This window comes from Mus caroli, chromosome X, assembly GCF_900094665.2.
Source record: "Mus caroli chromosome X, CAROLI_EIJ_v1.1, whole genome shotgun sequence".
Classification (NCBI taxonomy): Eukaryota; Metazoa; Chordata; class Mammalia; order Rodentia; family Muridae; genus Mus; species Mus caroli.
The window spans coordinates 128,361,301-128,374,921 of NC_034589.1; the positions used below are offsets into that span (position 1 = coordinate 128,361,301).

The 13,621-nt window shown below is 37.9% G+C and overlaps 1 protein-coding gene across 3 annotated transcripts in view; it reads left to right on the plus strand.

Annotated features, from left to right (window-relative positions):
- Tbc1d8b (TBC1 domain family member 8B) overlaps positions 1-13,621 on the plus strand; it is a 69,632-nt gene that overhangs the window by 33,127 nt on the left and 22,884 nt on the right. For all 3 annotated transcript variants that reach the window (XM_021152904.1, XM_021152905.2, XM_029473353.1), the window contains exons 8-10: positions 6,014-6,163; positions 6,897-7,047; positions 7,479-7,693. In XM_021152904.1, the coding sequence (XP_021008563.1) occupies positions 6,014-6,163; positions 6,897-7,047; positions 7,479-7,693 (516 nt within the window). The remainder of the gene's footprint in view (positions 1-6,013; positions 6,164-6,896; positions 7,048-7,478; positions 7,694-13,621) is intronic.

A 13,621-nucleotide genomic window follows, 5' to 3' on the forward strand; every position in this document is an offset into this window, starting at 1 on the left:
ACACACACACACACACACACATGCACGCGTGTGCACATACACAAATAGAGATACCATGATATACACATACTCATACACATTCCCACCATGTACATACACTAAATAAGTACAATTTTTTTAAAAAAATAAAAAGGGTGTTTTCTGTAGGTATCTTAGCTCAGGGGGTAGCAGATTTATTTCTGAGTAAGGAAACCAGAAATTTTGTTAGAAATAAAATTAGCAATCTATTGTAGGTTATGGATATGAATGGGATGCCAATTACAATAAGCTTCTTGTATTTGAAAGAAGTCTTTCTTTGTATATTTTGTGTTAATTTTTTATTTTACAGCTGAACTCTTGTCTCTTAATCACTATTGATTGTGCTGTTTGTAAGTATTTTAAATCTGTTACTTTATAGAAAGGTTATACACAAAGAAATATTAACCTTTGCCCTACATTTCCTTCTCTGTTAAAGACATATTCTATTTCTAAAATCAGTGCTTGATACAGAAAAGGAAAAAAAAAGGATAATCACCTATGTTACTTTCTAGATGGGAGTGGATTCTGATCAGGCAACAAAATATCTGAATGCCAAGTTTATTCCTTCCATAATTGCGAGCACCTAAATCGGTGCCTCTTAGAAATGGTATAGTCATGAAGTAAAAGTCAGGGGAGGACAACCAGAATTGACAAGAGTTCCTCTTTGTTGCTTAAGTAGTCTACTTCACTGCACTCTTTTAACGATTCAAATATTCAGTTGTTTCAAGCCACTGTCACTGTAGGTGTATGTGACCTTACGAACACTTCAGAGGCAGTAATAAATACAGCTAGGATAGTTGTCATTGTTCTGCTACATTAGGGTTTTGTCATGAGCTTTTTTTTTTCTTCCTCTAAAATATTTTTTCTGATAGTTTGAGTATATTATCAATAATACTTGCTGCCTTGGCCATATGCTTGTGCATTACTTGAGATTCTGTCTGCAAACATCAACTTTTCTATCTGTATTTACAAAAAGAGGTGTTACTTTCCATCTGCCTCGGCCACGGGCATTATCTTTATCTTTCTTAAGCTGGTAAATTTAAGGGGTTAAATGAGTTGTCTTTTCAATTACTTAAGATCTCTGGAATAGTTAATTTTCAGAAGAAGCTGGGTAAATGATATATTATAAAAGTAAAATTGGAGATAATGCAGATCACATGGAAATACAAATAAGTTAGGATAGATAAATCAATACTGAAAACTGGGCATGATGGTACATGTTTGTAGTCCTAGTACTCAAGAGACTGAGGCAGGAGGATCTTGAGTCCCAGGCCAGCTTGAACTGTGAAACTCTCAAAAACAAAAGTAAAACAAGCAAGTAAACTATTAGAAAACCAAGACTTCCTGATTTAAAACATACTGTGCAGCTATAGCTGTGATCAATGCATTAGCATTAACATATATGAATGTAATTGAATAGTGTAGGAAGAAACCCCAACATTTGCAATCTATTGATTTCCAACAAGGACAGAAGTTAATTCAGTAAGGGCTAAAGTCTTTTCAACAACTGGTTCTAGGAGATAGCTGACTGTATACAAGGAATGCACTTGGACTCTTTCTTTAAAGCACTTATAGCCCTACCTGGGGATTCATCCTGTCTGCAGACACCAACCCCAGACACTATTGCTGATGCCAAGAGTGCTTGCTGACAGGAGCCTGATATAGCTGTCCCCTGAGAGGTTCTGCCAGAGCCTGGCCAATACAGATGGGGATGCTCGCAGCCAACCATCAGACTGGCACAGGGACCTCAATGGAGGAGGTAGAGAAAGGACTGAAGTAGCTGAAGGGGTTTGCAACCCCATAGGAAGGACAACAATATCAACCAACCAGACCACTCAGAGCTCCCAGAGACTAAACCACCAACCACAGAGTGCACATGGAGGGACCTATGGATCCAACTGCATATGTAGTAGAGGATGGCCTTGTCATGCATCATTAGGAAGAGAGGTCCTTGGTCCTGAGAAGGCTTGGTGCCTCAGTGTAGGGGAATGTGAGGGGATGCAGGAGTGGGTGGGTTGGTGAGCAGGGGGAGGGGGAATGGGATAGGGGATTTTCAGAGGGAAAACCAGGAAAGGGGATAACATTTGAAATGTAAATAAAGAAAATATCTAATTAAAAGAAAGCACTTATAAAATTAAGTCAAAATGAGTTAAAGAACAAAACTGTAAGCCTGAAACTTCATAAGCCTTAGAATAAGTGTAGCAGTAAGTCTTTATGCCTTTAAATTGAGAACAGATTCAAAGAAGTATTTCTCTAAACAAGATATTGAAATGACAAATAACCACATGAAAAGATTTTCTCTATTGTTAGTTGCTAAGGAAATTCAACTCAAAACCACAATAGGGCATTACCCATTCATACCTGCTAGCATAGCTAGTATTTAAAAAGTTGATAATAATGGGTAAAGAAGAATAAAGCGCTTGAAAAGCCTGTAGACTGCTACTGGCAATGTTAAGTGTTGTGCTGCATTGGATACATTTGGGTAGTTCCTCAAAATGTTGAACATAGATTTACTGCATGCCCACTAATTCTACCCATATCTATTGACCCATGAAGACTAAAATTTTCTCACAGCTACCCATAATGGATGTGCCCAAAGAGATTACCTGTAATTACTAAAAAATGTTTAAAAAGTCATTGTCTACAAAATGATGATTAAATCCAATCACTTATACAATGGCATATTCTAGGGCAGTAACAAGAAATGAACTGGTATTATATACCATGCATAAACTTTGAAAATACTATGCCAAATGAAATCAAATAAGTCCAATGCGATATAACATGTATCATAAGATTTTGTTTATATAAAAGTCAGTTTTTATCTAGAATCTGAGTAGGGTGGGGAAGATGATAGAGAATGACTACAAGTAGTAGGGGCTTTCTTTGGATGGTTTTAACTCCAGACTGGCTTTGGGCTTACAGTATATTTCAGGCTGGCCTTGAACTTGCAATCCTACCTACCTCAGCCATGTTATCCAGCCAGTTGATGCTTATTTTTAGTTTAGCCTTTTTTTTTCTTCAATTCATGTAACAGGTATTTCAAACTGGTATAATTTTGTGCTTCTGTAAACATTCAATGAGGATCATTGAACTGTATGTTAAAACTGTGTTACCTTTGGAAGAACTGCCAACCAAAGTAGCTACCTCGTTCTGTTTTTTTTTTTTTTTTTTTAAACGGGTAATGAGTAAGAGTTCTTGTTTCACATCCTCACAGTCACTTGGTATTGTTACCTCGGATTTTAGCAGGTGTGGATTCTTTCTTAAAATGTGTTTAGCTAATGCCGTATGATGCCAGATGTTTTTATTTGCTATCTCTTCCTATCTTTTGCCTACTACTTATTTGCCTACTATTTATGTTCCTTTTGTGTTCTCTCAGTTCTTTCCATTCGAGCCACAAATCGTTCCTTAAAAATTATGTGGGCTTTTTATGAATCCTTGTAAATACTTTCTACTTCCTATGAAACCAACATCATATTCCAAGTCTCTGTCTCCATGGCCTCCTGGGCAAGGTTATTCTTTTTTTTTTTTTCTTTTATTTGTCAAATAATTTTTAATCATTCAAATCAGAATTCAAATGAGATTCATGCATAGCAATAGCTGACAATGCTTTCCAGTGTCATTAATTGTTTAAGTTTGTTCTTTTTTTAAAATTTTTAATATTTTTTATTACATATTTTCCTCAATTACATTTCCAATGCTATCCCAAAAGTCCCCCATAGCGCCCTCCACTTCCCTACCCACCCATTCCCATTCTTTTGGCCCTGGCATTCCCCTATATTGGGGCATATAAAGTTTGCAAGTCCAATGGGCCTCTCTTTCCAGTGATGGCCGACTAGGCCATCTTTCGATACATATGCAGCTAGAGACAAGAGCTCCGGGGTACTGGTTAGTTCATCATGTTGTTCCAACTATAGGGTTGCAGATCCCTTTAGCTCCTTGGGTACTTTCTCTAGCTTCTCCATTGGGAGCCCTGTGATACATCCAATAGCTGAAAGTCAAATAACCTCATTAAAAAATGGGGCTCAGAACTGAACAAAGAATTCTCACCTGAAGAATACCAAATGGCAGAGAAGCACCTGAAAAAATGTTCAACATCCTTAATCATCAGGGAAATGCAAATCAAAACAACCCTGAGATTCCACCTCACACCAGTCAGAATGGCTAAGATCAAAAATTCAGGTGACAGCAGATGCTGGCGAGGATGTGGAGAAAGAGCAACACTCCTCCATTGTTGGTGGGATTGCAAGCTTGTACAACCACTCTGGAAATCAGTCTGGCGGTTCCTCAGAAAATTGGACATAGTACTACCGGAGGATCCAGCGATACCTCTCCTGGGCATATATCCAGAAGATATCCCAACCGGTAAGAAGGACACATGCTCCACTATGTTCATAGCAGCCCTATTTATAATAGCCAGAAGCTGGAAAGAACCCAGATGTCCCTCAACAGAGGAATGGATACAGAAATTATGGTACATTTACACAATGGAGTACTGCTCAGCTATTAAAAAGAATGAATTTATGAAATTCCTAGCCAAATGGATGGACCTGGAGGGCATCATCTTGAGTGAGGTAACACAATCACAAAGGAACTCACACAATATGTATTCACTGATAAGTGGATATTAGCCCAAAACTTAGGATACCCAAGATATAAGATACAATTTGCTAAATGCATGAAACTCAAGAAGAATGAAGACCAAAATGCGGACACTGTGCCCCTTCTTAGAATTGGGAACAAAACACCCATAGAAGGAGTTACAGAGACAAAGTTTGGAGCTGTGATGAAAAGATGGACCATCTAGAGACTGCCGTATCCAGGGATCCATCCCATAATCAGCTTCTAAACGTGGACACCATTGCATACACTAGCAAGATTTTGCTGAAAGGACCCAAATATAGCTGTCTCTTGTGAGACTATGCAGGGGCCTAGCAAACACAGGAGTGGATGCTCACAGTCAGCTATTGGTTATTCTTTTCTAATGGTTTGCAGAAAGAGTTGCTAACATAATTCTTAGAGAAATGCTCTAGGACGCACCAACTTGATCTTTCTGATATCTTACCAAAAGGTTCTTCAGTTGAACCCTTAGGTTTTACTCTTTTACTAATTGTGGCCCTGGCTTTTATCTTTGCCTAGAAGCTAGATCTTGTTCTCAGAATTGTCTTGCCATGTATGAAAACTGAGATGAAACATTTCTAAAGCCTGCAAATTATAGCTCATTTGCATTTAGTAGTTTGTTTCTTCGCTTCCCTTACTGAGAGAGCCAGGTTTGAGTCCATGCCTACCTATATAGCCCCCAGAGCTTGTCCTTGAGAGCTTGTGATGTAGCCTGTGGTAGAGTGTAAGGAGGAGATCCTGGGTTTATTTCTCCACATGCCAATAAATTAAACAAACGAATTTGTACTCTTGCCAAAAGGGCCTGGTGGCTCTTTGTGCAGTGGAGCAAACAGACATCTCATTAAATCCCCAAAGAAGGAGATAATAAATGTCAAGGGTTCCACTTGGGTCAAGGTATAGAAATGGAGAGAAATGTTATATTAGCAGACAGCCAGGCCACCAAGATCACAGTGTACTTCTAATCCTCTGCCCTTTGCTCTGTTATTAGAGGTCATTTTGTTGGCAAAATTGGACAAAAAAATAAACAATGCTTTTTAAAATATTTAATATATCCATAGATTGTGGCTTATGAATGACAGAACATCAAGACATTTTTCTTTTTTGATTTATTCTCTCATATATTACATCCTGACCATAATTTACACCCTTCCACTCTCCAAGTTCCAACCTCCGATCCCTACTCTTCCCCAGATCCAGTTCTCCCCTGTTTCAATGCAGGGTTGGTTTTTTGTTGTTGTTGTTGCTTTTTGGGTTTTTTTGTTTTTGTTTTTTGTTTTTTTTTTTTGCAGGAGGGGGTGTGGTTTTTTTGTTTGTTTGTTTGTTGTGAAACTTGTGAACATATATCTGACTGTCACACTCTGACTTTTCTTTTTAGGTTGCTGTTAGTTCTGACTCGACAGGCCCATCTGAGAATTTTGAGGAGCAGCCTTTGACATGTCCAAAGGACTGCAGCAAAACTGTGAACACTGAAGCCTTAATGACAGTATTTCACCCTCAAAATCTGGAAAATCTCGATTCTAAAATGGTAAGGCAACAAGATCATTAAATCTATGGATTAGAGCAGTTGTTTAAGAACAATTGGAAAACAGCTAGAGCCGTGGTTCTTAACCCTCCCAATGCTGCAACACTTTATTACAGTTCTTCATGTTCTGGTGACCCCCCGACCACGAAGTTATTTCCATGGCTACTTCATAACTGTAATTCTGCTACTATTATGAAATGTAATGTCAATTTCTGTGTTTCTGGTGGCCTTAGCTGACTCCTGTGAAAGGGTTGTTTGACCTCAATAGAGGTTGTGACCCACAGGTTGAGAAATCTAAATCATAGCAGAACAGAAAGGTTTACTTCTGAGATTTGAAACATGCCTTGTTTGGTTCCACAACACTCAGACTATTATCAATGGTGAAGATAAAGGCGGAATTTTGGATATCAAGTTTTCTTTGCATGGATTTCCAATAGTCTGTGTGAAAATGGAATTGATTAGGGAAGAGTAATGGGTCGAAGCTTTTACCACCTGGGTGTTAGACTTTGGCAACTTTTAAGAGTTGAACTAGTAATGATAGTATATTAAAACTGTTAGCTTTGCCTGGGTTTACGATTTTTGTATGGTAACAGTCCGGTGCTTTAGAATATGAATATGATTTTTTGATTTTCTAAAATTTGCTCTGCATATATTGTTTCATGGTAAACCGAATGAACGAGTTATTTTAAAGAAATGATTTTTTCACTGTTTAGTTGTCTTGCTTTTTCTGTTCCAGTTGAAAGAAAAGATGAAAGAGCAATCATGGAACATCTTATTTTCAGAATGTGGGCGAGGTGTTAGTATGTTCCGGACAAAAAAGACTCGAGATCTGGTGGTAAGAGGGATTCCAGAGACGTTAAGAGGAGAGCTCTGGATGCTTTTCTCAGGTAGTACATGTATTTGATTTCCTCCCTGAATAGACAGTAAATATGCCCGCCCCTTCAAGGAATTAGGCTCTAAGCACAAAGATGTCCAGGACATGAGTTCAAAGAGAGACAGCGGTGGTTACATGTGCTTGCCTAAATATCTACATATCTACTGTCTGACAAGTTGAATATATTAGGCAGAATGTGTATAATTGGGAATATAAGGTCCATATCTGTAGCATCAAGGAAAAATTAAACGAAAAAACTTCCTGGGAATGTTATTCAGGGGAATAGTGTTAACTTGCTTCCTTTTCCTTCAATTTCTCTTGTGTTCAGATATTATTTAAGCATAGAGCTTAACTTCAAGATAATAAATAAAAACATGCCACTATATGCAAATTGTAGCTTTAGTATATCATTCTATTTGTATGTCAATGCAATTATCTTTGCAGGTGCTGTTAATGACATGGCAACTAACCCTGGCTATTATGCTGAAGTGGTTGAGCAATCCTTAGGGACCTCCAACTTGGCTACTGAAGAAATTGAGCGTGATTTGCGTCGCTCTCTGCCCGAACATCCAGCATTTCAGAGTGATACTGGCATATCTGCTCTGAGGCGGGTACTGACAGCTTATGCATATAGGAATCCCAAAATAGGATACTGCCAGGTATAACATCATTGTGATTCCCAAATATTATGTGCATATTTCAAATAATATTACCAACTGCAACTCCAGAATTTTGGGACATTATGATAATGAGAACAGAGGTAGGCTAAGATTGATAGTGAATATTATTAAAGTAAGGAGGTTGACAGTGGGAACATTTTAAAGTACTGATGTTTCATTAATTTCTTTTTTAAACATTTGGTGTTATTCACCTGTATGTGTGTGTCTTTGTGAGGGTATTTGCACATGTGTATAGGTACCCTAGGTAGCTGGAAGAGGGCTGTGGATCTCCTGCCGCTGGAGCTACAGACAGCTGTAAGCTGCCCAACATGGGCACTGGTAAATGAACTTAAATCTTCTGAGCTCCTAACCACTGAGCCATCTTCTTTTTTCGTTTAACAAATATATGCATATATATATATTTATATACATATATATATACACATATCTATATGGATTATTCGGCTGAAAAAGTCACTGTGTTGCATACTTCAGGCTATAGAAAGATACATCACATAAAGACCTTGTCATTAAAAATGCATGGATCAGGTCTGAGAAGGTGTAGCTCGGTGGTTACATCCTTGTAGTGCAAACATGAGGGCCTGAGTTTGAATCTCTAGCACTGATGTTTAAAAAAAGGAAAAACAGTTATGGTTGAGCGAAACAAAAACATGTCTCAAAAAAAAAAAAAAGATGAAATGGAATATCAAGTGAAGAAGAACACACAGCATCAACCTCCGGCCTTCACATGGGCCTGCAACCGGAGGGCACATCCATATTTTGTATATGTGCATATACACACACAATAGAGGCACAGTTAAATGAATATTTATTGGGAAATTGAAAAACAAGGGAGAAAAAATATTAGATGAATACAGTGTGTGCAGGATCTGTAATAAATTAGTTTCATCTGGGAGGATCAAGGAAGGCTTACATGGAAGAGGTTGCACTTGTAGGTCAAGGCAGTTTGTGAATTTTGAACATACAGAAATGGGATTTTAAAACCTTCTAAGTGAAAAGGTTTGTACGGCCCCATGAGAATAGAGGTAAGTAAAGAATATGTATAAAGTCATATACTGTTTAATAAAGTGAAGGATGACTAAAGCAGCAATGCATTTAAAGAAGTCACTGGCTAGTTTGGAGTTGATTAGGAGTGTCTTAGTTAGGGTTTTACTGCTGGGAACAGATACCATGACCAGTGCAACTGTTATAAAGACAACATTTAATTGGGGCTGACTTACAGGTTCAGAGGTGCAGTCCATTATCATCAAAGGGGGAACATGGCAGCATCCAGGCAGGCATGGTGCAGAAGGAGCTGAGAGTTCTACCTCTTCATCTGAAGGCTGCTGGTGGAAGACTGACTTCCAGGCAGCTAGGGTGAGGGTCTTAAGCCCACACCCACAGTGACACACCTACTCCAACAAGGCCACAACTCCTAATAGTGCCACTCTCTGGGCCAAGCATATACAATCCATCACAAGGAGTTTAATTTTTAAATGTATTCTTCTCTCATACGATATATCCCTACTGCAGTTTTTCTCTCCCTCTACTCCTCCCTATTTCTTCCCCCACCTCTCCTCTCTCCCACATCCACTTCTGTGTTTCCTTTCAGAAAAGAGCAGGCCTCTCAAGGATATCCACCAAACATGGCATAAGAAGTTATGATAAAACTAGGCACAAACCCTCATCTCCAGGCTGGATAAAGCAACCCAGTAGGAGGAAGGAGGTGCCAAGAGCACGCAAAAGAGTCACAGGCACCCCCACTCCCATTGTTAGGAGCCCTATAAGAGCACCAAGATACACAACCGTAGCATATATACAGAGAACCTATCATAGCCCTATATAGATTTCCTGATAGGTTCAGTCTCTATGAACCCCTATGAGCCCAGGTTAGTTGATTCTGTGGGTTTTCTCCTATGCTTGACCCCTCTAGATGCTCCTTCAATCTTTCCTCCTGCATTTCTGCAGGATTTTCCTAGCTCCACTTAATGTTTGGTTGTGGATCTCTGCATCTGCTCCCATCAGTTGTTGGATGAATCCTCTCTGATGACAATAATCATATCATTCATTACCTTTTTGTTGTTGTTGTTGGTTAGGTTTAATTCTACCCTAGGTCTCTGAGCTATTCAGTCTCTAGTTTCTGGCCATCCAGACAGTGTTGGGCATGGGCCATGATGTGAGCCTCAAGTTAGACCAGTCATTAGTTGGTCATTCCCACAAGTTCTGCATCAGCACATATCCCAGTCCCACCACTGGATGGTGGTGGTGGAGCACACCTTTGATCCCAGCACATTGGGAGGCAGAGGCCGGTAGGTCTCTGTGAGTGTGAGGCCAGCCTCGTCTACAGAGCAAGTTCTGGGACAGCCAAGGCTACAGAGAAATCCTGACTCAGAATAAAAGGGAATCCTTGGTAAAGATTCTTTACGATATGGGTTCAAAATATCATCTTAGAAAAAAAAAAAAAAGCTAAGACTTTGATAGCCATTACATGGATTCTACAGATCAACTTGGGGAAGAGTACATCTTGAGAACACTAAATCTTTCAAACTATGAATATAGGGTGTTTTCCTCTTTCTTTAGAACTCTAGTTTCTTTTTATTAAAAATATCGTTTGATAACTTTCAATGTACAAATCTTAAAATTTCTTTGGATAATTTTTATCTCTACGTATTTTAATCCTTTTGAAATTATAGTAAATGGATTTTGTTTCTTTTTTATTATATTTTTGCTAGTGCATTAAACAAAATTTATTTTATCTATACCTATCTTGTCTTCTTTAGCCTTGCTAAACATATTATTGGTCCTAAGAAATAGTTTGTGGGTTTCTTTCAAGTTTCAATATTGAAATCACAAAATCTGAATAATGACATGGTTTTCTCCAATTTCCATCTGAAAGGTGTTCTGTCTTTTTTCCTTGCCAAAATGGATAACCTTCAATATAATGCTAAGTGGGATTGTTAATATTATTATTTTACTGCTTTAGATGCCATCTCATTATTGGTCAGTCTTGTCTAGTTCTCCTGGGCTTCAGTGATCTTCTCATGCCTGCCTCTGGAGCAGCTGGGACTACAAATGTAGTCTTCTAGTCTTGTTATTTGTCTTAGAGAGAACCAGTCTTTTGCTAAAGTATACAGTTAACTGTGAAGGGTTTTATATGTAGATCATTGGTTGAAGAATTTCCTTTGTATTCCTAGTTTTGGAAGATATATATATATATATATATATATATATATATATATATATATATATTTGAGAGTATAGAAGTTGAGTGCAGTGAAAATACACTTGTAATCCTAACACTTAGGAGCTAAGCAGGGGGATCTTGAGTTTAAGTCTAGATTGGGCTATATAGTGGGCTCTGTCTTAAAATGCTAACCAGGGAAAAAGAATATTTAATTTTTAACTTTTTTGAGATTAATTTTTAATTGCAACATTCCCCCCTCCCCTTTCCTCTCTTCAGAACCCTCACATAAACTCCTTTCTACTCTTTCAAATGTATGGCCTCTATGTTCACTACTTGTTATTGCTTAGCTATATATGTACATACAGCCATATATTTCTAAATATAACGTGTTCAGTCTATAATGCTGTTCTTATGTATGTTCTCAGAGCCAACCATTAGGCGTGGGATAAGCACTTAATGTGTTCTTTCCCGAGGAGGCCACCTCTCCTATTCCCAGTTTCCTCAGATGCTTGTAGTTCTTTGTGTAAGGTTGAAGCCTCTGGAAATTTTGTCAAATGATTTTTTTTCTTTGTGTCCATTGAGATTATCATGGGTTTTCTTTTTTGGTTAAAATGATGTTTCATTATTTGCTTTTTATATTTTGTACTATTCTTGTGTTCAAATCCGAGTTGCTTTTACTATATAGTATTTTCGTATGATCTTGAGGTTGGTTTCTTATTTTTTGAGGATTTTACATTCATATTCATAAAATACATGGATATGTAGCTGTTTTATAATATCTTTGTCTAATTTTTATGTTGGGATTTCTAGAATGAGTTGGATGGTGTTTCTTCCTCTTCGGGTTTACACGGTTTGTGAGAGTCTGGTGTTACTTCTTTAAATGTTTAGCAGACTGTGCCAAGTAAAGCCATCTGCCCTTCATTCTCATGTAGGAAGTATTTCCATTACTAATTCAGTCTCTTATTGTATCTCGATTCTGGGTTTTCTTTCCTCTATAGCTGTTTTTCATAATTAGTATTTTTAAAGAAAGTTATACATTTTATTCAATATTTAACAAACAGTTGTTCACCACATTCTGTTTCTGTATGCTGTTTGTATGTTACCTCTTTTCATATGGTAATAGTTGAAGTTCAGCTTTTCGGGTTTTATATAGGTAGTTTTAAAGAGTACTGTTTTAAAAATATTTTGGTGAGCCTAACTTATTTGTTGTAATTAATTTTTTAATATTTTCATTCGTCCTTTGAGAAGTTTGTACATTTTAGACACATTCACCCTCCCTGTTCCAACTCTTTCCAGACTCAAACTCTTTCCCTTCTCACCCAACTTTATGTTCTTTGTCCTTCCCTGTCTCATCAAGGCCAATTTGTGCTACCTAAATATTCTTGGATGTGTCACTGTCCACTGGCACATGGTAGACTATCAAGACATGCATAGAGAAAACTGATACTTTCTCCCTGAGCAGCTAAAACTTGCTGATAACTCTTCAGCTAGGGATGGAACTTTGTCCCAACTCTCTTTTCCATGCTGAGATTTGGTCTGGCTTACACTTGCATAGGTCTTATACATGCTGTCAGAACCTCTGTGAGTTCAAATTCACAGAAGCCTGCAGTATCCAGAAGGCACTGTTTCCTTGTAGTTGCTCACTACACCTCGCTCTTACACTTGTTCTTTTCAGTGTTCTTCTGCAGTGACCTTTGAGCTTCTGGAGTAGGAGCAGTTCCAGTTAAGCCCAGACATTATGTAGTCTCTTACTCTTTGCCCTTTGGCTAGTTGTGGCTCTTTGCCACATTCATCATCATCTACTGCAAACAGTTCCTCAGACAAGGGTCAGGAGATACCTTAATGTGTGGGTATGATGATATCATTAGGAGTTGGCTTAATACTATGCTCATTTAGCAAAACAACAGTAGTAGGTTCTTTCTACAATCAATGATCTCTCTAGCAAGAATTTCTTGGCCTGATAATGGTGCCATATATGGGTTTCATTTTGTGAAGTGGGTCATAAATATACTAAGAAAGTGTTTGGCTATGCCCATATCATTTGTACCACCGTTGCACTGAGAGATGTCTTGCAAGGTCAGCTCTTAATGTAGTTTATAGCTGAGTGAGACTGATAATGTTGAGTTTTCTTATTTTTTTCCTTTTTCTATTTTCTATCACTTTATGCTTGCCCAATGGTGAGAGCTTGGCCTACACAAACATACACAAAGCCATGGCTTTCATACTAAGCACCTCAGAAAACTATACATAAAGCTATAAATATACATGGACAAAGACTTCTAGATTCTTGGGAATATGCTAGAGTGTCACGTACTTCGGTTGAGTCAGTTTGACATAGCGAAAGCTGGGAAACTGACCGATGAAGCAATGGGTTTTAAAGGAAACTTTCTTCCTGAAGTCTGACATTTTTCTCCCCCAAAATTTAAAAATCATAATATTAATCCTCCACTCACCGTTAGTCTAATGTATAGACTCACGTGCACTCTATTAAGCATTACCTTATAGTAAATGTCTTTTAAGATTGTATTCTAACATAGCTAAAGCCTTTTCCCAGTGTTCTTAGATTCCAGATAGCAACAAAGAGTTTAACCTATTCAATAACCAATTAAGTACTAGTCATTATTTCACCTATCTACANAAAGAGACTGGAATTCTCACTGAGATAGAAATTCTTATTACAGACTATATTCCGTGCCAACAGCAAATTAAGTTACTATACTGAAAAATGGGAATTCTCCAGACAT